This window comes from Phasianus colchicus, chromosome 2, assembly GCF_987193195.1.
Source record: "Phasianus colchicus chromosome 2, bPhaCol1.hap1.1, whole genome shotgun sequence".
Lineage (NCBI taxonomy): Eukaryota > Metazoa > Chordata > Aves > Galliformes > Phasianidae > Phasianus > Phasianus colchicus.
In genome coordinates, this window is record NC_143437.1 from 105,693,564 (window position 1) to 105,717,729 (window position 24,166).

Below are 24,166 nucleotides of genomic sequence, written 5' to 3' on the forward strand. Positions count from 1 at the left end.
ACTGTCATAGAGCCACAAAATGATTAAGATTGTTAAACACCTCTGAGATCACTAAGTCCAACCCCAACCCATCCCCACCATGCCCACTAACTCACGTCTTACCTTAGTCACTGGTATGCACATCCCATACAACTGCTTACAGGACTAGGGATCCATGGGGCTACTTATGGAATGCAAGCAGCAAAGTCAAAATTATGCTAATGGAAATGCTCAAGGAGACACTAGGAAAACCTACAAAGAGGGCTGTCCTTTGTCCACCTCGACTTAGTCTGAAGGATGACCTCTCCCAAGATCAAGATACAACACGAGCGTTCCAACCAACACCAGAAAGCTCACAGAAAGGGACGGAGAATGGAAAGAGATGAGGAGAGAAGTTTATCAGCTGCTGCAGGCAGACAGACTGGCAAGGCAGCAAGTCCCCGGGGGCTATCAAATACAAAGGCACTCTGCAACTCCAGAAGTCCTTGGGCAGCAAACGGCCGGAGGGCAAGAAGATGTCATATCCCTACCTGCTATTTCTTCCCTTCCCCAGACACCCGGTACTGCAGTGTCAGAAATGACACTGATGTGGCCCACTGCAAAGCCACGATCTGGAGCACACGTGCTGCACATGGGACAGAGGAACAACAGGTGCAAGGGCTGTGCGATGCTTACGCTGCGGGCTGGGAGGAACACGGGTAACAAGGGCTCAGTTTGCTTGTTTGTTCTAAATCATCCCCCATCGTTCTGACCGAAAAAAAATCGGTTGAGTCACTGCATGCAACTGCTCTTCACTGACTCCCAAAGGAAAGTGCTGAGACCTGCAGAGTGCAGAACAGGAGACAGAGCCTCCACACTGAACTTACCCGGATCCCACCTGCCGCTCGGATGGTGGAACAGGAGCAGAAGGGATTGGAAGAGCAGCATCCTTCCAACAGGAGAGGAAATGCTGACTGCAGAACTCAAGCACCAAACTCAGAGCTCAAGCACTGACTGCTGCTAGAAAGGGAGAAGTGATGACAAGCACAGCGAGCTCCCAGGCCCAGCCACTGGGCTCAAGCACCACGTTTGGATGTTTCCAAACTAAAATGCCTAAAGGACTTGTGGACATCAGAGAAGCAATGTGTTTACACGTGTTTTAGTATAGTTTGGGGGGAGGGGACTTTTTTAGAGGGGACAAAGATGTAGATTCAAAGCAGGTACAACTAGAAGGAAAAAGAAAATAAAAAACTAACACCGAAAAACAACAACAACAAAAAACCACAACAACAAAAGGCAAAGAAAACACACATGCAATTACAAATACTGGAAAATGGAAAAACAGACATTTCAGATCAGACCTCCCCAGAGCTCTGAATAATGGAGTGATGCCTCCAGGGTCTACCATTCAGCTACCCAAGCCTGCATACTAATACACTACTCACATCAGAAGAGTAGAAAGGCACCACTCATGCAGAAAATTACCTTAAATGAGCAACGACTTCATGATAAACAAGGCACTGGCTTTTTTTTTTTTTTTTTACTTTGCTCTTTGATTTAGGTGGTGGGGGGCACGAAGGAGCAGGGAGAGCAGCGCCGGCTCTGCCCCGTTATTGCAAAGATTGGATTCTGGTTTGCTTGGTCAAACGCTCAGACACCACACTGCACCACCAGCACCCAAAGCAATGACTTCTCTCGTTCCCCATCACATCGCTACCATCACTTCCCTCCGTGGTACCAGAACCCAAAGTGCCCTTCCTGCCTTGCAAACGCTCATCTTCCCTTACAAAAGCACTCATTGATTCCATAGTCAATTAAATGTGCCGTTCCCACCGGCCCTCTTCAAATGAAGTGATATTTAACGAGACGCTCTGTCAGGCAGCTGCTGTAGAGCCCCGCTTGCTCCGTGCATCATTCCCCGGCTCACTGCCTGCCATGGCTCCTGGGTTCCCAACGCCGGGGACCTCAGATTTTCCTTTGTTTGGAAGTAACCTTGCATGCTTTTTAGGCACCGCTGCAATAAGCGACGGCAACCCGCTTAAACCCTGCTGCGTCTTTTTCCCTTTTTGCCTGCAGATTAAACACCTCTAAGAGCAAAGAGATGCATTACGAGAAGACAGGTTCAGCTGAACCTGCTTATTCCAAGAACAGCAGGGAGAACAAAATACTCTGGTAGGAGTCCGCTGGGAAGCACTGAAATTTGCTCCTAGGAGCGCGAGCAAATGTACTCCGAAGGAATGCAGGCACTGATGGCATTTGTTTGTATGTAATTGAGAAAGAAAATCTGCTAACTCTCACGAGCAATCAGCTCTTGACAAAGGGAGAAGTCCTCACCCTGCTCTGCTGGTACCCCAGGCAGGATGGCCTCATTCCCCATCAGCCTCCAGCAGTGAGCACTGCATGCTGCAGGTAAGCCTGCCTGAAGGCACACGTAATGCTCGCCTAAAGCAGCGGTTGGAGAGCTGGACAGTGAGCCCACATCAAATTCGGGTTGTAACCATGAAACCCACGACTTGAGGAAACCTACACTCAAAGCTTTCACTGAAAACAAGCTTTAATCCCTTCACCTCTTGCAGCCTTGAAAAGGAGGATTAGCACCGGTGGGCGGTGCGGGAACACTGCTGGTCAGAGAGGAAGATTCCCATGAAAGAAAACTATTTCTTTTTAAATCCTTAAGAACTGCTCTTGCTCACAGATCTGATTCAGGTCTATTTATACCGCCGTGCGTTACAAGTGGAAGTCACCTCCATTTCTTCATGAGTCTGATTTCTAAATACATCCTGACTAACCCAAACGCACTGTGTGTGTTCTATTGATATCACTGTCATTGGGATCGTTATTATTGGGGTTCTGTAGGCTAGGGAATCGTTTGGGTTGAGAATGGGGAAAGGGAGCACATAAAGAAGGTATCTCCATCCATTCAACTGGATGGGACTGGAACAGGGAGGTGGTGGGGTCACCATCCCTGGAGGTGTTGCAGAACTGTGGGGATGGGGGCAGTGTTGGGATGGGTTGGGGTTGGACTGGGTGAATTTAGAGATCTTTTCCAACCTGAATGATCCTGTGATTCTAGGAAGGCAGGCAAGGAACAGGCAGAAAGCTCCATACGCCTGAACTGATCAGATTTCCAAAACTTAAAACTTATCTCAATGCATTATTGCCTAGAGATTGCAGACCGTCCATATGTACAAAGCCATAATAAACGAAGACTGGCTCCCATTTTCCAAAATATGTTCAGCTGGGACAGCTGATGAAAGAAAGGTGAAAGTCTCTGCTTCGTACTATGGAGGTTAGGCCATGCGACTTTAATACAGGCTACAAACAGAGGTTTTTGATATTTCATGTGTCTGTACGCATATATAAAAACAGAAGAGCTCCCTACCAAACCACAGAATGCTGGGGTTTGCAGCCGTGTTCTTGCTTAAGGACAACAATGTACACTGGAACAGGTTGCCCAAGGAGGCTGTGGATGCCCCATCCCTGCAGGCATTCAAGGCCAGGCTGGATGTGGCTCTGGGCAGCCTGGTCTGCTGGTTGGCGACCTGCACATAGCAGGGGGTTGGAACTGGATGAGCATTGTGGTCCTTTTCAACCCAGGCCATTCTGTGATATGATTCTGTGAACAATATTCCTGTTCATGCCTACACTGAAATCCCAGTTAAGACACTATCGGGTTTATTTTCAAAGTTGTTACATTACTGAAGCTTCTAAACTGAAGTTCATTAAGAACTACACGGCAGCTATTCCATAGCACCAATCCACCAGCATGGGTTTATCCTTGGCTTCTCCCAAACTCATCTAATTAATTTCTTTCCAAAGACTATCCATCTAAAGCACGCAATCATCACAGAGCCAATTCATTACCATTCCCATGTTCCTCTTATCTCAGGCCACTTCTTCTCTTATTAACATCCAGTGAGATTGGCATTTCTAACAATAACCATCCCGCAATGGCAGCAGAGCCCTGCTGAACCCCATCCATCCTCCTGCAGTGCTTCACAGCTCCATCCTATGGCCCCCAGAGCACACCCTGCCAGTCAGCAAGCTCCGAGGCAGCCCACAAATCAACATCCAAGATAAAGTATGGGATGCTGATTACTTGAGTGATTTATTACGTCCAGCGAGACCAGAGGGCTATTTACACGAGCAAATTAAGATACTTTAGAGTACCATCAAATGTGCCCTAGAACTTTCCCTCTGATTTATACGCCAGCTCTGCTCATGTTTCTCCTTGCAGGTGAATTTAACACCGGTATGATGCATCAGATTTACTTTTAGAAAGTTCCTAACCTCTGTTATTATCTGTAACTGCAAAAGGCAAAGGCAGGAGTAGCAGTTTCCTTAAATGCATGAGGCAGTATGCTTGAGCAGCACCAACAGACTGGGGGATGAGTCACACCAACAGCCACGAACCACCTCATCTCTTGTGGGGACTGCAGAAAACGGGTGGGATTGGTTTCATTTCCATTCACAGCCTTATGACTGTGGGTGCCTGGCTCAGGAGAAAGATGCTGGGATCAGTCACCCCAAGTGGATTATCACAGTCCCACTGATCTTAATCAGGAGGCAATCGTAAATTACTCACTTGTCTCTCAGCTGCAGGTTTGTATCAGTGATTTGATAGCAGTGCCTGATAGAGAAGATGAAAATGTGCTGCAGGGGGAGGAATCTCAGCCCTCCTCAGAGCAAGATGTGGCAAAGTGCAAGACACAGCACCTGATTGAGCAAAGGGACATCCGCACTTGTGGGGACGTGACATCACCTTTCATTAAGAACACTGACCGGGTTACACGTGGGAAGAAAGCAGCCTGGAGTCCCCCAGGGCATCCGGACAGAAGAAAATGAGCTGTGGCAGTTCACATGTGCTGCTGTGGAGGAGGGAGGTCTGGAAGCAGTGAGGATCTGATGGACTCAGTGCAGGGGGCAGGATTGTGACTGCTGCCCCTGTCAGAAGGGCTGCAAGCTGCCCGGGCAGGATGGCAGTGCTTCTGCTGCAGCCTCACTGAATGCACATTATAGGGCTTTCCTCTTTCTTTTACAGGCATTTCTTCTTTCCTTGTAAAGGCACTTCTTTTTTCCTTCTTTCCTATATAGGCATAGGGCTTTCTTCTTTCCTTCCTTTCCTGTTTTTCACTTCTTTTGGATGTTGTATGAAAATGCTTTCTTTCAAAGTTATCTTAATCTGTTGGAATTAAGTGCGTTTCCAAGGTGAAATGGCTTCATACTCAAAGAGGGGAGATTTAGATTGGATACAGAGAAGTTGTTTACAATAAGGGCGGTGAGGCACTGGCACAGGTTGCCCAGTGATGTGGTGGGTGCCCCATCCCTGCAGGCAGCCAAGGTCAGGCTGGATGGAGCTCTGAGCACTGATGGAGCTGCGGGTGTCCCTGTTCAGTGCAGGCAGTGGGGCAGATGGCCTCTAAGGGCCCCTTCCAACTCAAACCATTCTGTAGTTCTACGACTCCAGGAGCCCCCTGACATACCCATTTCCCACACTCCACACACTGTGTGTTCTGGTACTATTTAATTAACTAGTATTGATGTAGCCATTAAATGCCACACTGGAAAACACTGCTGAAGAAAGGACACCATTAAATAAACCACTGCAACAAAGCATTAATAAAATACGCAGTACAAAAATGAGAGAAAGGGCCCTATGAGAGATATCTTCGAAGTAGATTTCTCTTCTGTGTTTCTCTCCAAATGGCAGTGAAAATTTTGCAATATGTTGGAGACGTTGCAATGGGTTCCCAGATTAAAAATGAATTTCGAAAGCAGAAGTAGCAAAAGCAAGTTCATCCTCCAATGGAGAAAGAACTTCTGGCTGCATTTGTATTTCAGATAAAACTTAGAGGAGAGTTGAAATTCAAGCGATAACATCTCCAAGGAAACAGCTGGAAAACTGCTCTTTGCAGATGCTGCAGTATTCTGTTATAAAGACAAACTGTACCATATTGTACTTTACAGTCTGGGGGAAAAAAGAAGATAAAAATCACAGCTGAGATCTTCCTGCGATGACACAAACTACATGCAGCCAAGGCAGGCTTCTGGCACTGCATTTCAACGCAAAGAAAACATTCTGTGTATCAGTTTGCTAAACTACAGGTAAAATTAGTAACAGATCTCTTTTTCTTTTTAGTAATTGCTGTACATTTTCTGCTCCTGTCGAAATGTTCTTTATCACAGAGGGATTACCACCACGCATTCCCCCACGCATCCCAACTCAGGATGTTGTTCGTACAAAAGAAAACGTTTCCACTTTCTCAGTTTTACTGAGGAAATACCAGGTATGGGCATTTCTCAACCACATGAGATTCAAACTGACTCGTCTGCAGCAGCAAATAGAGAAACGTTATTGCCTTATGTCTTAAGAGCAAGGAACCCAGAGAATGCAGAGTCATTAAGGTTGGAAGAGAGCTCTAACACCATCAAGTCCAACTGCCAACCCATCATCACCATGCAAGCTTACAGAATTGTAGAATCATGGAATCATTAAGGTTGGAAGAGAGCTCTGAGATCATCAAGTCCACCTGCTGTCCCATCATCAATACTACCCACGTCCCTCGGGGCCACATCTCCATGCTAAGCATCAGGTTATGACCTGCACCTCACCCTCACTCAGATGCTGGCCCTCATTGCAGACACTTGTTGAGATGGCCCCCTCCAGTTGTCTGACAGCCCGTGACAGGACCCAGCAGCAAGCACACACACAGGTTCTTCATTCAGCACTCAGCAGCTTGGATCAAACTGGTGGTTTTTTGCTTTTCGGTGGTTTATTTTGGTGGGAGAGGATTATATTTTTGTGTAAATCTGTATTAAAGCTCTTTTGGCCAAGTTCCTTAGCACCCACTTGGCCAGCCTCCTCTGTTACCTATATGCCTGCAACAACTTTCTATAGCCACAGTAACCACTAATATAGGAATAAATTAATGCACAAAGGCAGTTCTGACCTTGACTTCACACACACCGTGAGCTGCCATTGCTCTCCTCAGTCACAGCGCCTTGCAAATGAAACAGGAGAAAGGGCTGCAGCTCTTTCTTATACAGCTTGCTTCTCCATGATAATGCTTAATGTATCCTAAAAGCACATCTGTCCACCCTAATGATGGCACTTGCAGAAAGGCTCTAAAATGGAGGCTGGCAATTTTCTATCCTCACAAGCTCTGGAAAGTCAGCCTTCAGCAATAACAACCTGTGACGAGGCCAAAGCAGTGAGCTCAGAAATAGCAGCCTTGGGAGCAGGAAGGCACCCATGGCCATGGCTCCTTGGCAGCCAGAGCAGGATGACTCCCTGCAGCATCCTTTGGCACGCTGCTCACCATGGCAGCACTGCGTTGGATGGAGCCAGGCTGGAATTCAACTCAGTTACTAAGCTGATGCTCATTTCAATGGTCACAGCAGTTGGCATTAGCTGTAGTGGATTTGTTTTCAGATTAAGAGAAAAAAAAAAGGGGGGGGGATAAAGCAAAGATACCTGAAATTACAGCAATTTTCCATGACCCGTGCTCCTCCTTGGCTATTCTTTCTGCCTCCTCCATGAGTAGCATGCCAAATCCCTGTAGCAGAAGAAATAACAAGAATATAAGTTCTGTAAAAACAGAATGCATAAGCAAGGTCAGACTGTAAGCATCAGAACACATCCAGGAGACTTCTTATGTACAGGCACAGGAACGACCAAAATCTTAGTGGAGGAAGAGCACTGTACAGAGATGTGCTAATGCTGAATTTCACAGTGCAGCTTTCTCACCATTGGGTTGGGTTTCGTGTTTTTTTTACTAATTGTGAAATTATTCACAGGCAGCTCCAGTGCCTGACAGCTTCACAGGGGCAGGAAAAGAATGAAGTTAAACCCTGTGACAGTCAAGTTGGCGCTGAGCTGGTCTGTCCTGCTCAAATTACCAAACAACAATCATGCCATCACCCATCCTGACAGTTGTCTTGCTATACTTGGGTTTATATTTGGGAATTAAACAAACCCAGAGCACAGGCATTGGATGCAGTTGTATACGCTCACGAATTGCAAGTCTGCCATCAATTGCAATGGATGTGGCTACACCATGGCACCTTGTGGCAGAGGCAGAGAGCTGCTGTTGGCTTTTCCGATATAACCAGTGGCCTTTCATTATAACCAGTGGCCTTTCCAATATAACCACTGGCCTTTCCAATATAACCACTGGCCTTTCCAATATAACCGTTGGTTTTTCTGATATAATCATTGACCCTTCCGACATAACCATTGGTCTTTCCAATATAACCACCGACTTTTTGATACAACCATGGGCATTTCTGATACACCACTGGCTTTTTGGTACAACCAGTGCCCTGTTGCCTCACAGTTGTTATTTGCACCGCCCTCCAGGAGCTGTTACCATCTACAGGACCCACCTGGGGCCATCCTCAAAACCCATGTGCCTTCTGCAGACCCACACTGCTCTCCGGATCTCAGGGCACAGCCACGAGGCTCAGCTCATAGAATGGAAGATGCCAAAGCAAAAGGAATTGTAGAAGACCACGTTAATATTCTGGATCAGATCCATGCCTCTATTTACATTCGGAAATCTTGCACAGCATGAGCACTACTGCCATCAAAATAACGCTTCGAAACAAGGGAATAGCCTTTCCACTCTATTTAACTTAACTTAGTTGTCCTATATATCTGGGGATAATTGATTGGATTAATTCACTTCTAACATTAGGATGCAGGAATTACGCTTGGCTCTTTGTTCATCTGTTTTCCTGACAAAATGTACAGACTCGGGCTGCGTTGAAACTGAAGCGGATGCGATTTAATTCTAAAAACACTTAACACTTACAGGCATTTTTAAGTAATACAGTGAAGTCTTCTGAAGTGCTGCTCTAATCAGAAATTGTCCCCATAACTGCAAAGAACCCTTTCTGCTTAATGTCTCGACAACTGACTATTGCAAATGAACATCAGTGCGTCATACACCGTGACATTCCAACTTCCAGCCTATTTTAATGTTCGTGGTTGGCAACTGCTTTTTAAATTATTCTCTAATACTGTGGATGGCCACTTTTCCCTTCCAAAATTCTGAAATGTTAGCCGTTTTACAGTAGATGCCTTCACTATTCCCTTATTAATTATTGTTTTTAAACAGTCTCTGCCTCACGGCTAAACGTCATCAGCGTCTAGCCAAACTGCATCTTAATGCACATATACTCAGGGAATGATTAATAAATACAAGGAAGTTAATTTAAAACATCAGCCTTGAGCAGTTCTGGCACAGAGGACAAACTGATTGCTTTTTTAAAAGCTCACTCGAAAGGTTCAACATCTACCAGGGCAAAATGTAATTCCCATTTTTGCTCACTGCAAGCCACAGCATGTTATACTCTGCAGAGGCATAATGTGCAATTTTCTTACGTCTCGCTGTGAGGAATTAGAAACACAGCTTTCCAGTCCATTCTTCACATGCTTTTAAGCTATAGATGAAATGGCCTCACAAGTGGCTCTGAAGCAAAAATAAACCATCGGGCATAACGAAGAGGCTTTACTCAAAAGCCTCCCCAAACCACCTGCACCAGGAAACATCTCAGAACCAAAGCTGTGTTTCTTCTGTTTTGGTAATAGGAATTATAGGCATTCTTTTCTTCAATAAATGGTTCCTTGAAAGGAAACTGGGTAGGCCTCAAAACCGCTCACCTTCCCATCTGCAACTACTTCAGGCTTCAGAAGTGAAATTTCTCTACTGAACAAGATCCATTTTAGAAGGAAATACACCCACACAGTGGACACGTCCCCTCTGTTTTACTTTTGCGGTGAAGTCTGATGTACAGTACAGGATATCAAAGGAAACACACTTCAGAACCAGAGACGCTTAGCACCTGAAAGCCAAATGAGCACCAGCATAGATGGGCTCTCGCACTGTACAGACATGAATAAGGCAGACAGTTTTCAGCCATGCTTTTTTTTTTTTTTTTCAGAGCAGTAGCAACTGCCTAAACACTATCACAGCAGCAAAACCTCAGAAGCAGCAGGATTTCAGCATGTGAAATGCAAGAAGGGGGCTCAAATTCAATTGCATTTTTATTACAGAATCACAGCACTGCAGGGGTTGGAAGGGACCTCAAGAGATCATTGAGTCCAATCCCCTGCTAAAGCAGTTCCCTACAATAGCTCACACAGATCAGTGTCCAGACAAGTCTTTAAAAACTCCATAGGAGACTCCACTACCTCTCTGGGCAGCCTGTGCCCTACAGTACTTCCTACGTACGAGTTTCAGGCCATTGCTCCTTGTTCTATTGCTACACACCACCAAGAGGAGCCTGGCCTCATCCACTTGCCTCCCACCTCCCTTTAGACATTTACAAACATTGATCAGATCCCCTCTCAGTCTTCTTTTCCCCAGGCTGAACAGACCCAGCCTTTCCTCACATGGGAGATGCTCCAGGCCCTTCATTATCTTTGTGGGCCTCTGCTGGACTCCTTCTAGGAGATCCCTGTCTTTTTTCAACTGGGGACCAAGAACTGGATGCAATAGTCCAGATGCAGCCTTGTCAGGGCAGAATAGAGGAGGATCACCTTCCTTGCCCTGCTGGCCATGCTCTTTTTAATGCACCCCAGGATCCCATTGGCCTTCTTGGCCATGAGGGCACACTGCTGGCTCACGGCAAACATGTAGTCCACCAGGACCCCAAGTCATTCTCTGTAGAGCTCCTCCCCAGCAGGTCACCCCCCAACCTCTACTGGTGCATGTGGTTATTTCTCCACAGATGCAAGACTCTACATTTGCTCTTGTTAAACTTCATAAGGCTCCTCCCTGCTCAACTCTCCTGTCTGTTCAGGTCTTGTTGAATGGCAGCACAGCCTTCAGGTGTATCAGTCAATCCTCCCAGCTTTGTATCAGCAGCAAACCTGCTGAAGGTGGACTCTATCCATTCACCCAGGTCATCAGCGAAGATGCTGAACAAGACCAGGACTAGCACTGACCTGGGGAACACCAGTAGTTACAGCCTCCAAACAGACTCCACACTGCTGATGACAACCCTCTGAGCTCGGTCAGTCAGCCAGTTCTCAACCCACCTCATCATCCACTCATGTATCCCACATTTTCTAAGTTTCATAACAAGGATGTTATGAGAGCGTCAAACACTTTGCTGAAGTCAAGATACACAACATCCATTGCTGTGCTCCCATCTATCCAGTCAGTGATGACATCATAGAGAGCTACTAGGCTGATCAAGCACAGCTTCCCCACGGTGAATTCATGTTAACTACTCCTGATAACCTTCTCTTCCAACTGCTTGGAGATGGAGAAGCGGACTATAATCCAAACAATGAATGAAGGTCCTTCTCCAATTATACTGGAAGGAGTGGAAGGAGCAGGGCGTACAGATGAAAAATAAAGATGGTTTGAGGTACCTGGTGCTGAAATTTGGAAGGATCCCGACTGCTCACTGGGACCACACTCCCATACACGTGCAGCTCCCTCACAATGGAAACACCCCCCTTCAGCTCAGGTCTGAAGGACTCTTCTGAGCATTTTCGCAGTCGTAGGAGGCCAATGAGAATGTCCTGCTCTGGGTCTTCGTAGGACAGGAAGGTCTCCCAGCCACCATTAGCCACATAATCTCTTCTAATTAATTCAATCTGGTCAAAGAGAAGAAGTAATGAAGAATATGAAGTAAAAAAGATAAACCTGTTAAAATACTTCAGCAACGCGTTGAAAAGACAAAAACCAATTTTGTGTACTATTATGATTCAGAGAAAACATGAAGTGCTTTCTTATAGGCCAATTTAATTCTAGATGGATTTTAGCAATACTGGGTAAGAAATGATGTTCCTGTAGTCAAACTAAAGACATGGGCTACTTTAATAGAAATGTATTTATCAGTGGGTCTGAACTAGTCTTCAATGCCTATTTGCATGCTTTCCAGAAAGGCTGGTAACCCACATGGCTATCTGTTGGTAAGTCAGCAATCTAAAACCAGATTTTTTAAGATACCTGAGCTTCTGCAACTCTTTCCAGTATCCAAGGGATTGCTGTAAGTGAATTTCCATTCTAAAGACAAATTAGCTAATGTAGAGTGAGTAGTGTTGCATTTGCCTTCATCAAACCTGCATTTAGGGCCATGTCTTTGCTGCTGTGCAAAAGAAAAGACTTGAGGTGTCTGTGAAGCAGCCAACTTTACTAAATATGAACTGGTTCCTTCCAGCAAACACACTGGATGTAACTACAAGTGCAAACTGCAACAGGAGTGGATCTGAAAAGGTGTTGAGCACCTACTGAGTTCCAGAATTCTTTGCAACACATCATAAATTACACATGTACTTTCTATAGAATCTGTAGGAAGTGTTTTTTTCATTCCTTCAGATGGTACCGGAGACACCAAACCCACCCCAACAGGTACCCCAAGAGCTGGCCAGTTTTGATAGTTATCTAGATAAAGGCAGTTGTGAAGATCACAACAATTGGAAGGGAAAAGCTAGGTGAGAGCTGACTGACTGTGGAGAATACAATATAGATCATGCTTGGGTAGATGAAATTAGTTCTGCAGAGCACCTAGAAGCTATAAAGAATAACTGATGGAGAAGGGAGCAGAAAGAAGGAAAAAAACCTCTTTTTCAGATAGTTGTGACCTTCTGTCACTAAGGAGCAGCCCCAGGACCCAAGAAACTACAAAGGTTCAGACTTACAGCAAGGTGAGACCTGATCCAATCTCACACACACTGGTAGTTGCATTTCTTTGTAGTAGAGTTCTCACTCAGTTAATTTGATGTATCCTGTCGCTGATGATAATAAAGGCACATCTGTGGTGACATGATGAGTCACTCTATTCGTGCTCTGAATTGAGCTGCTATAGCTGGAATACATACCCATCCTTGCTGCAGGGGCTCCCTTGCCCACCTGCAACACCCAGCTGCTAAGCAGACCAACATTCTTTCCCACATTGCCCATCAGATGAGCAGTAGCAGCCCCCATCCAGCCTGTGGGACTGAGGACCTGGTGACCCCACAGTACGTGTTTGGGGGTTTTCAGTTCTAGTCTCACCCCTAGAACTAAGCACCCATTAATGTATGGTGTACAGTAGGTGTGCTCATGGAAGGTGCTTTCTAAATTTATCTGAAAGGCCTCAAGGCTTTGTGCTTCCCAATGCTTTCATGATCAGAACGTTTGCTTCAAAAACCAACCCATGAGCAAAACTAAAACCATCACATCACTATGCCACCATCACTTTGAGACACTCCTTTAATTTTAGGAATTCAAATGTGAATGACCAATACCAGTGGATGTCCCGTGCACAAATGTGACACTGGTGTATCCAACAGTTACTCCCTGATGGTGCACATAGAATTGATCACAGAATCCTTAGAGATGGAAGAGACCTCTGAAGGCCATCTAGTCCAACTCCCCTGTGATGAAGAGGGATACCAGAGTTAGATCAGGTTGGCCAGGGCCTGATTCAGCTTCACTCTGAAAGTCTCCAGGGATGGGGCATCAACCACATCACTGGGCAACCTGTTCCAGTGCCTCACCAGCCTCACTGTAAAATACTTTTTCCTTATTTCTTGTTCTGTCACCACAGATCTTGATAAAGAGTCTGTCCCCTTCAATCCTGTAGTTTTGCTTTAGACACTGACAGGTTGCTCTCAGGTCACCTCATAGCCTTCTCTTCTCCATGCTGCACAGCCCCAGCTCTCTCAGCCTGTCTTCACAGGAGAGCTGTTCCATCCCTGGGATCATTTTTGTGGCCCTCCTCTGGATGCCCTCCAACAGCTCCGTGTCTCTCCTGTGCTGAGGACTCCACACCTGGATGCAGTGCTCCAGGTGAGGCCTCACAGCACAGAGCAGAGGGGCAGGATCACCTCCCTGACCCTGCTGGCCACACTGCTTTGGATGCAGCCCAAGACACAGTTGGCCTTCTGGAGGACACACTACTGGCTTACAACCAGCTTCCCATCCACCAGCACCCCCAGGTCTCTTTCAGCAGGGCTGCACTCAATCCTTTTCATCCCCCAGCTTGTATTGGCAATAGGGGTTGCCTCAACCCAGGTGCAAGACCTTGCATTTGGATTTGTTGAACCTCATGAGGTGAAAGATCCCCGTGTATACCTTGCCATGCTCTTCCCAGTACTACTATAAAGCCTCAAGCAAAGGATGCCTGTATTTCTTCTACAAATCCCTTAATACATAGAAACCCATGAATTAAAGATTTGTTTACAGAAAAGCCATAAGGGATCCTGTCTCCTGCCTGCTCGGCTCCATGACAAAGCCTGGGTGAAGGCAACTGGCAATTAAATCCTGTACTGACTACAGAAGCAAGGCTCATTTCGACACTGACGTACAGCTCACGGGGTAAGTGCCCAAACAGATGTCTCCCAACATGCCAAATTCTCTGCAAGCACAACTACGCTCCAGCTTGAGGACAGCTGGCACAGGCTGATCCAGGTCTGCTGGTGTGCACCTAATGCCACGAGGAAAATGGAAACATACAGGGAGATGGGAGAGCATGAGGGTTTTTAAGAACCAGGTTCTGCTGTTCAAGTCATATGGGGAGGAAAAGCACAACAACTCAATGCCTGTTTCCAAAAACAAAGCAGAAAATGTCATGTTGAGAGTTCAAAATGGCAAGATTGGAAAACTTTTTATTTCTCCTGAGAGCAAACTCAAAAAAAAATACAGAAAATGTGGCTCTGTTGCTTGCTCTTCAGTAGTGCCCACATGCCCTGGCTCATCCAAAAGGCTCTGGTAGGCAGAAGTGAACTAAGCCTACAGGAACCTTCACCAGCAGGCTTTGCATTATGTGCATTGTATAGCACATACCAGACAACATGAACTGCTCAAATAAGTCCCTACTCAGTAAAATCTTTTGCATTCCCCACTTTTCTGGGCATAATAGAGGGTTCTAGCATTAAAAGAAAATTCCCCTCAAAGAGGTTGGACTGATCATGAGATGCTCAAAGCCTTTTTCTTCTGAGACAGATAGTAGTTGAAACGTGGCAAAAGTCAGCCTGGGTCACCTCCAGGTTGGCTGGTAGATATGGACATCTACCATACTCAATACACAGGCTTTTCACAGAATCACAGAATGGTTGGGTTGGAAAGGACCTCAAGGATCACGAATCTCCAACCCCCTGCCACATGCAGGGCCACCAGCCTCCACATTTAATACCAGCCCAGGCTGCCCAGGGCCCCATCAGTCTGGCCTTGAACACCTCCAGGGATGGGGCATCCATTGGTAGACTGCCAAACTTAGCTTGAGAAATAAAGGGAAAACCCAAGTGCAGATTACACTCAATCTAAAAGAGCTCTAAAATCTGCCTTGCTCTCACTCTACATTAAGATCATTATCTTGATAAAGAAAAAAAAAAACCATATTTTGCAGAAACAGTAGCTTCTACCTGTTACAGATACAAACCTACACGAGTGTTAAAGCAGGAAGTGTTATTGCCTCTTGCCCTTCAAAAACTGCCAGTCCAACATCTCTTTACAGTGACAATTCACCAGAGCACTTTTAGGGCTATTACACAGAGCTGCACCGCTTTGACCACTCTGAGAGCAAGCAAGTACCTTCCAACCTTCCACTGCTATGGAGAAATGCCACTAATTGAACAGGGAGCTGAGAGACAGCTGTGTAAATAAGCAGCTATGGGCAAGTAATCTACTCCAAATTGATTTATTTTTTTCTTTTAAAGACTTTTAAAAGCAGGCACACCATCGCCGTTACAAAAATACATACAGCCTACTGATCCTTAGCAGAAAGAGGCTGCATAAAGTGCAACTAATTACAGGAAACAATTAATTCATTTTTGTTCTGGCATGATAGCCTCTCTTATCAAGAAGATGTGTTGTTTACTTACAAAGCCAAGAAAACATCATACCTTGTCATTAGTCTATAGCTCATGAAAAATTATACCATTTTCAGAATATTTCTCTTGCTTGTTGTCATGATAAATTTTGCTGCAACTACATAATGACATCCTTCTGCCATTCGGATAGATGAGCTTAACAAAGGGAATATTCAACACAACTTTGCTTTGAAAACCCTGTGATAAGCTAATAGCTAACTACTCAAGAAATGTACAATTTAGATCACTGCTGAAAATGGGCATCTTTGGAAGATATTTTGTGAAGTGACCACAGATCAGACAAGTGGAAGAGAGCAGAAAGGCTGCATGGCCTATGTGCAAATGAGCTGCACAGCCTCAGTTCTTACAAAGGTTGGTAAGAACAAGATAATTTATCAGGGATCACTATACACTTCCATGCTGCATTTATTGGCCACAGCATACATCTAGGTAATGGCCTCAAGTTGTGCCACAGGAGGTTCAGGTTGGATATTAGGAACGATTTCTTCTCCAAAAGAGCAGTGATGCAGTGGCACAGCTGCACAGGGAGGTGGTGGGGTCAGCATCCCTGGAGGTGTTCCAGAACGGTGGGGATGTGGCACTGAGGGATGTGGGCAGTGGGCATGGTGGGCTGGGCAGGGGTTGGACTTGGGGATCTTAGAAGCCTTTTCCAACCTGAATGATTCTACTATATGGATTCCAAGCCAATGTGATCTTAGAAAGCTCACCCCCTTGAGTCCAAAACATGGCCATGGACATCCTGACCACTTTCCAGAAGGATAGATCCCTTCTTCTAATTAGAGACACAGAATTGGTTTCCCGAATTGGATATTAGAAATTCAACAGCACATATTTTCCTTTCCATAAAACAAGCACAGTAATCTTTTTGTGGACTATTTTAGGAAGGAAAAACACAGCATGTGTGTCATATGCTAAATGCATCTACTCAGAAATATATAGATACACGTGCAGAAGTGGATTTATACATGCACTGTTTGCCTACATAAACACAGCCTTCCCACAAAAGGCTGTGAATTAATCTTGCTAAATATTCATTCCTGTTCAGTATGCATATAGAGTGGCTTTGGTATATTCTAAATCTGTTGTTGTTGTTGTTGATAATGTTTTTAAATGAGGGGGGAGAAAAGGGAAGGTTGAAAAGCAAAAGAAAGAGTCGTAGTGCAAATACTCAAATAACTGGTGACTACAGTCAGTTTGTTGAACATGGTGGTCCATAAATTTCAGTACATGACAGCACTTAAAGAAAAATCATCCAAACATGCTGAGAAAATAAATGGAAAATTGGATCCAGCTACAAAGGCAAACCACAGGAATGGATGTCCACCAAATGGGTCCCAACACCTCCACATAAATGCACATAAAAAATTGTGTCTGAAGCAAGCTCCTAGGAAAGAGACAAAACCTACCTGATATGGTCTCACTTTATGGTGAATTTCTTGAATTCCAACCTCTCTTGTCCTTACATCACGACACTTGGAAGAGAAAGGGAAAGAAACACAAAGAACAAATACATTAGGCTCTGAAATGCACAGATTTCCAGCCACCCATCGGGCTCAAAACTAAGCTGAAATAGCGTGTAGTTACAGAGATGAATTTGAAATGAAAATGCTCACCAATGCGACCCTAATACACCTTGCAAAGAGGTCTTAATGCTAAAAGGAAAGACATGCTGGTAAAAAATAACTTCACCATTAAGCAACCATTATGGATCATGAGGAAATGCACCCTTTGATTCACAACTAGCAGGGTATGGAGGGGAAGTCAACACAAACAAAAGAACAGAGAAAGGCTTTGGCATAATTCATTTTTACCCTACATTTGAAAGGTGTAACAGCGGCAAATTTCTGCTAAGGTGTTAAAGTCTTCAAATAATCCTTTTGCGATTTTCAGCAAGCCTATTATTGCTCTTAAATGATCACACAGGAACTGCTGTGGAAATCCTGCCCAAGTATAATGCTAATCTGGCTTCCACAGTGCATCACAGATGCTTGGGACCAATAAAAGAGAAAACAAAGACAACCAAAATCTTTCTTCGTTTAGAAGTCAGACAGAAGAGGAAAAAAACCTCCAAGCTCAGTGCTTCTGAGATGGGTTATAGCTTGCATAAGCTTCTGTATGCCTCAACAAAACCAGTGGAAGCTGAGTAATTTGGCAGCCACTCACGTCAGTGAACAGTTGTGACAGTATAAGCAGTCCTACTGCAAAGACCAAAATGCGTGCACATCTTAGCAGGTTTATCTAACATCCAAAGTGAAGGTTAATCCAACTCTTGTCAGCCAAGAAGTACTTTTACTCAAGGCAGCTGTTTCAAATGCTTGCTCACTCCACGGGTGCTGCAGCACTTGAAGACAACCTTGGCCAATGGGCTGTAATCGTTCTATCAGCAATGAGGCCTACCTGGCTGCGTACTTCCAAAAGCCAGACTTTGAGACAGAAACAGAACGTGTCAAAATCCAGTTCCCACATAAATTCAGGATACCCAGCACAAGCACAGCCCTATCTCATGCCTTGTCCTTCTCTGAGTGCTTTTGAATTCCACTGTCAACAGAAAACAACAATCTCCCAAATATCAGGAAAAGAAGTGGGGTTGTTATTGTGGGCTACGGTGAAACTGGGATTCACTGGAGTATCAGGATTCTAGAGCAGACAAACTCTTCTCTGCTTTATGACTTTTGACTACACAAGCAGCACGGTAAGGCTGAACTACACCCACTCTTCATGAGGAACCTCAGGACAACATATTCTGGGAAGATGTTCTAAAACTCAGTGTCTCAATCCAACGTTCACGTATCTCCAGTTGCACCCAGTGGCTGAGCACCCTGCACCTCCAGCAAAGCTGCTCATGAGTAACTCCATTCCAGCATTCACAGACACCAGTTGTGGTGTTGGCATAACATCCCCATCCTTTAAACAAACTCATTAAGCCATACCCCAAAGATGGAATAAGCCAGAACTGCCACAACCAGCTCAGCTCCACTAGGGAGCCTACAAATATTTAATTCCTGAAGGTCCTTGCCTTGGCCTTCTCTCTTTTTCCAAGCTCAGGGAAGAAAGGACAAAGCATATTTATCGCTTTCTCCCCCAACACAAGAAAATCACAACAGAACCTTGTATTTCAAGCTGTATTGCAGCAGACCGCTCTCTCATTCCACCAGCTGCAGTGTTTCTGCCTCACTAAATTAAAATCTATAATCATCTGCACAGCAGCGATTTTTTACAGATTTGGTTCTTCTAACAGCAAAGACTGCCAGCTTGACAAGCCCTTAATGGGTCAGCTCCGTTACTGGGCTCAGCCCTCAGTGCCATAGATCAGATATTCCTGCTTCTCCAGCTGGTCTTGATCAAGTTCAGATGAAATGATGTGGTTTTAGCACCAAACCCAGGAAGGGTTCACTAGTAGCCCTAAAGAGTTCAATTGAAAAGGCTTTGCTGCAGCAGGGAGGTTGTCTCCCCTGCCTGGTTTAGAAGTGAAAAGCCAGCAGGAGGGATGGGAGCTTTCGTGGCCAGCAAAGCTCTCTGCCAAATCTTGGCTTGCTACTGGAGAGAGATTGTGAGGAATGATTTAAGGAGGAAGTCCAGGGCGCCAGGTTAGGAGAGATTAAGTAGATAAAGAAAGGCCAGCAGGAAGGAAGACGCTGCAGTTTATTTGCTGATCTTTTGCACTGCAGCTGCAAGATCAAGTGAGATGGCAAAGGCAGCAAGGAGTTATCCACGTTAAACACCAATCACATGGTTCAGCAGCACAAGTTTATGTGGAGCTACTAAGAGATGAAGCTTTTATTGTCGCTTCTTCAGTATCCTGGGTATTTAAGCAAAAAAGATTAAAGGCTACATCTGCAAAAACTGTCATTACTGCACTGTCCCACACCACTCCTTTACTTGTTTTGTTGGTTTTTTTTTTTTCCCCAAAACCCTCTCCATCCCATCCCCCATGCCCCAATTGGAATTACACAAAATCTAACTCACTCAGTATTCCCAGAAGCACACGTGGCCACACAATTGGATTTGGCTTTCAGTTCCCTCCTAGCAAAGCCAGGTTCTCTCTACAGAATAAGTCACCCCATTCTTGCCTCTTTCCCATTCCAATGGATGCATTAATGCCTTAAAAACCTCTTTAAGGAAAGGTGAGACAGAAGGAGGGAGCACTCAGTCACATCACAGATGCATGGAACTGTTGCAATGAGGATCTGCCCCTGCACCAGGACACCAAAGCAATGAAAGCTCTTTGGAACAGACACAGGGAGCACAGGGTTTGTATGATGCTCTGTCTATCAAGTTGGCTGTCCCAAGAAAAGGCAGAGCCTGGACATTACTGGAAGTTACAGGACCTGCAAACTGTGGCTGATGACTGGGTTTTGGAGAGAGGTTCAACCAGCAAGCAGTGTCAGAGCAGGCAATGTGGGGCACTGTGAATGCTGAGTGCCACAGCAACCTCCTATCTGCCTCTGACTTCAAAGATAAATGCACTTCCTTCTTCCCCTCCTTCTCCCCACCCCTGCTTGTATTTTTATTTGACCTTAGAAATATCAGGAATATCAAGTCTCATTTGTTTGTGCTGAAATGTCTCTTGGAAGATTTGTCTGGCCTCAGACTAAGAGCTTTTCTTCCAATTGTTCAGTCAAGTAAGTGCATGCGTGGGAAAAAGAAATGAAGGAGAAATTCTAATAGCACAAATTAAAAATAAATCCTTCTCTCTAGCTTAAAAGGTTTCCTCCTGTCAAAAAAAAAAAAATAGAATATTACACACTATTACCAGGAGCCTTCAGAGATAGGCAAATTTTAGTCCAGCTTTACTGAAATATCATCAAGGTGGTTGTTTTTTTTTTAAAAAAAGCTGGCAGATTGTTTTAATTCAGCAATAAAACTGGCTCCTATTGTGTCTTCTGATCACTTCTTCTCAAAAGTGATGTTTGTGTGATGTCACCAAGCAGCTCTCCCCAAATACTGATTGACAAACACCTCACCTGTGTCCCAAGATCTTTCATCCTGGCCAAGGCAAGCTCCCTCAGGTTCCCATGCTCCACTCCAGAGCTCACCAGTGGCATTGGGATGTCTCTGTGTATGAAAGGAAAACAAAACAACCTCAAGCAACTGCATTAGCAGACTTGCACCATAAAGCACCATTATGGTCACCTAGGCCAAGATCTCAAATAGCAGAGCACAGAACTTATCTGAATTACATTTGTTTCAAGTCTTTGGTTGAACAAGAAATAACACAGGGGAAAATCAACTGAAAGCAGGAGGAAAATGGAGGGAGAAAGCTTAGTAAAAAAGACTGAGGACAAAAGTAGGCTTTTACAACCCTGGGAAATAGGTCATTATTTGCCTTTAGCTCTTCACTAAGAGGAAAAAGAAAAAAAAGGATCTTTCAGCCCATGCCTAGCATAGGTCTCCAGGTCAGTCACTCTTCATGGTGCCTTCTGCTGGAGATCAGCAACTGGGAACCAGACCTCGTCTTTCTGAGCTCAATGACTGTAAGGCAAAGTTCATCAGAATTACAACATGTTTATATTGGGAAGCTTGCTCCTTAAAAGAGAGAGTTCTGTTCTGAATCAATGATTGGCAGCAAAGTCCAGCCAGAAAACCTACAGTCTGCCTGTGGGAACGTAAATCAGTGGGTCTGCAAATGGCAAGACCCCCTCTTCGAGCTCTCCAAGGGAGGTTCTAAAATGAAATTGGAAAGGAAGAGCAGATTTGGCTTCTCCACTGCCTTCACTGTCAGATTGTCCCTCTGGGAAGAGGAGGATTTATGCAACCAAGTAAAGCTGAAAAGGAAGCATGACAATTAGTGGGACATCCCAACCACGCTCCTCTTCTGTCTAATGCAGTATTCCACAGCAATTCCAAACCCTTCTTCTCCCCCTTGCTGCTGAAGCTCCACCATGGCACTTCTGATGAAACACCACCCAACTGCACTACTAAATACTTCCAAATCCTTCTGATCCTCCACAGAGAAACAAGGGCTGTGCACATGAGAAAGACTTTCAGTAAGTCGTACAGCAGGTTGGTCTTAAAATGTGGCTTATATACATTTCTTGGTCAGTATTCTTCCTCTTGTTCTTTTGAATGTTTTCACAGACAAAGAAAAGAACAGAGTATCACAAAAACACGCAGAGCATGGGATGGTTCAGGGAATTGGTAATGTAATTAGCTTAATCCATCTTGGTTCAGTAGTGATTGAAACTCATCACCATCTAGCAGCTGTCTGATGACCTCTGTAAAACGTATTAATTGATCTATTCAGTTCCTTGAGGACTTGCATTCAAATCATTAACAATTACTGGTTTTGGCAACAGCTGTATAAAATGAAAAGGTCTTCAAGGGTCCTAAAGGCTTCATCCTTGTGCTGCTTTAGTTTTGCAGAAGTGTGAGACACTTGGCAAGGGGGCAAGAAAAGGAAAATTTTCCAATACCGTCAAGAATGCAAACGAAGTGCTTCAGACTTCAGGGATCTCCTCTCATTTCAGCACAGAATCATGCACCCACGAAGGCTGAAAGAGACCTCTGAGATCCCCAAGTACAACAACAACAACCCACCCCCACCATGCCCACTGCCCACATCCCTCAGTGCCACATCCCCACAGTTCTGGAACCTCCCCAGGGATGGTGACCCTGGGCAGCATCACACTCTGATTTCAGTACAATTTTCTCCAGCATAAGGCTGAGCCCAGGGGTCTTGGGACCTGCTTCCCCATCCTTTTTTTCTTGCTATATTCTTTCTATGAAGCAAGAGACACATGAAACATTTCTCACCTCTTACACTCGTGTGCCAAAAGCTGAGGCGAAATACAATTAACTAACCAGTCCATTTATTCAGTGAGTTTCTTTGAGTAAATACGAAACCACAGAGCCAACACAACATACTTCAAAGAGCTTCAATTAGAGGAAATGAGCACTTCACATTGTGACTAAAGGACACACCAGAGGAGAACAGCATTTTCATCAGGGCATGTTAGATCTACAATGATAATCTAACTAAAACGCCTTTCTTCTAATTATGGATCGACTCCAAGAAGTCAGACTGTATGCATTTCCCCTGGAGGGACACAGATAAAATGCCCTGACATCTTCTAGAACCAAGTCTTTAGCTAAATCCAGAGTGGCATATGAAATAGTAAATAATCTACCGTAAATAAATGAAAGATTACAAGATAAGGTAACCTGAGCATCTCTCACCTGCCTGCTAGGGAACAAACCAAATTAAAATATGAACGTGAGAAATAAGCTTTTTAAGAAAAAGAAAGCAAGAAAGAGGTTTTCTATCACCAATTCAAATCAGGTTAGGGCATTTAAATAAATACCCTGGGTGCATCATTAGCACACACATAACAGCCTACTTTGAACAGACACCAAACTGTTGTCCTAGCAATTTCAGGACTTGTTCAAATGCTAAACAAACTGAGGGATATGGGGGATTACATCCTGACCTTATTAACGCTAGTGTTCCATTTGCCAGAAGTCTCAATGAGGCCTATCTCACCTTCTGTTTTTCTAATATTCTGCATCACTTAAGACACTTGTTAGCCAGCTGATTGGAACAGACAGTGGGAGTCAAAGTCCCTTTTTAATCATAGAACCATTTGAGTTGCAAGAGATCTTTACAAATCATCTAGTCCAACTCCCCTGCAACGAACAGGGATATTTTCACTACTCTAAAATTTTTACTATCCTTGTTGTAGGATCTCAGTGAAGTATTTTATTTTTTCATACCTACATGTCCCCAGTGGTCCAGTGAAAACAACATCTGCATAAAACACCGAGATCCACTAAAGGAAATATCTCAAGATGTGGCACTGCTGCTGTCATTTCACACCTCTCCACACAAAGGACTTAGGTGCCAATCAGCTTCACAAACATTCAGGACAAATACAGTGTTAAGCATCTCCAATTGTTACGAAGCAGCCATGAAGAAATATCCCCCTCCAACCAGCCACTTGCACTGAGTACACCTTTAATTTGGTTTCCAGAAACAGAAGGAATTCCAGAGTGTTTTCATAGAATCATAGGAAGCTTTGGGTTGGAAGGGACCTCAAAGATGACCTGGTTCCAACCCCCTGCTGTAAGCAGGGCTGCCAATCACTAGACCAGGCTGCCCAAGGCCCCATCCAACCCGGCCTTGAGCACCTCCAGGGATGAAGCATCCCCAACCCCTCTGGGCAGCACTGCCAGGACCTCACTGCCCTCTGAGTGAAACATTTCCCCTTAAGAACTAATCCAAATCTCCCCTCTTTTAGTTTAAAACCATTCCCCTTTGTCCTATCGCTACCTTCAGCAAAGCAGTGCTGGGAAGAGGTCACAAATGTTTCAGAAATCTGGCTTTGTTCGTTATTGTGCTGCAGAGCCACACAATGACCCTGAAAGCAATTTAGATCAAAA

The 24,166-nt window shown here is 44.7% G+C and overlaps 1 protein-coding gene across 3 annotated transcripts in view; it reads right to left on the reverse strand.

Moving 5' to 3' along the window:
• The window catches only part of ELP3 (elongator acetyltransferase complex subunit 3), an 85,227-nt gene that overhangs the window by 11,753 nt on the left and 49,308 nt on the right, over positions 1–24,166 (reverse strand). For all 3 annotated transcript variants that reach the window (XM_031603856.2, XM_090136560.1, XM_031603857.2), the window contains 4 exons: positions 20,755–20,845; positions 17,197–17,262; positions 11,342–11,569; positions 7,433–7,514 (listed from right to left, as the gene is read on the reverse strand). In XM_031603856.2, the coding sequence (XP_031459716.1) occupies positions 7,433–7,514; positions 11,342–11,569; positions 17,197–17,262; positions 20,755–20,845 (467 nt within the window). The remainder of the gene's footprint in view (positions 1–7,432; positions 7,515–11,341; positions 11,570–17,196; positions 17,263–20,754; positions 20,846–24,166) is intronic.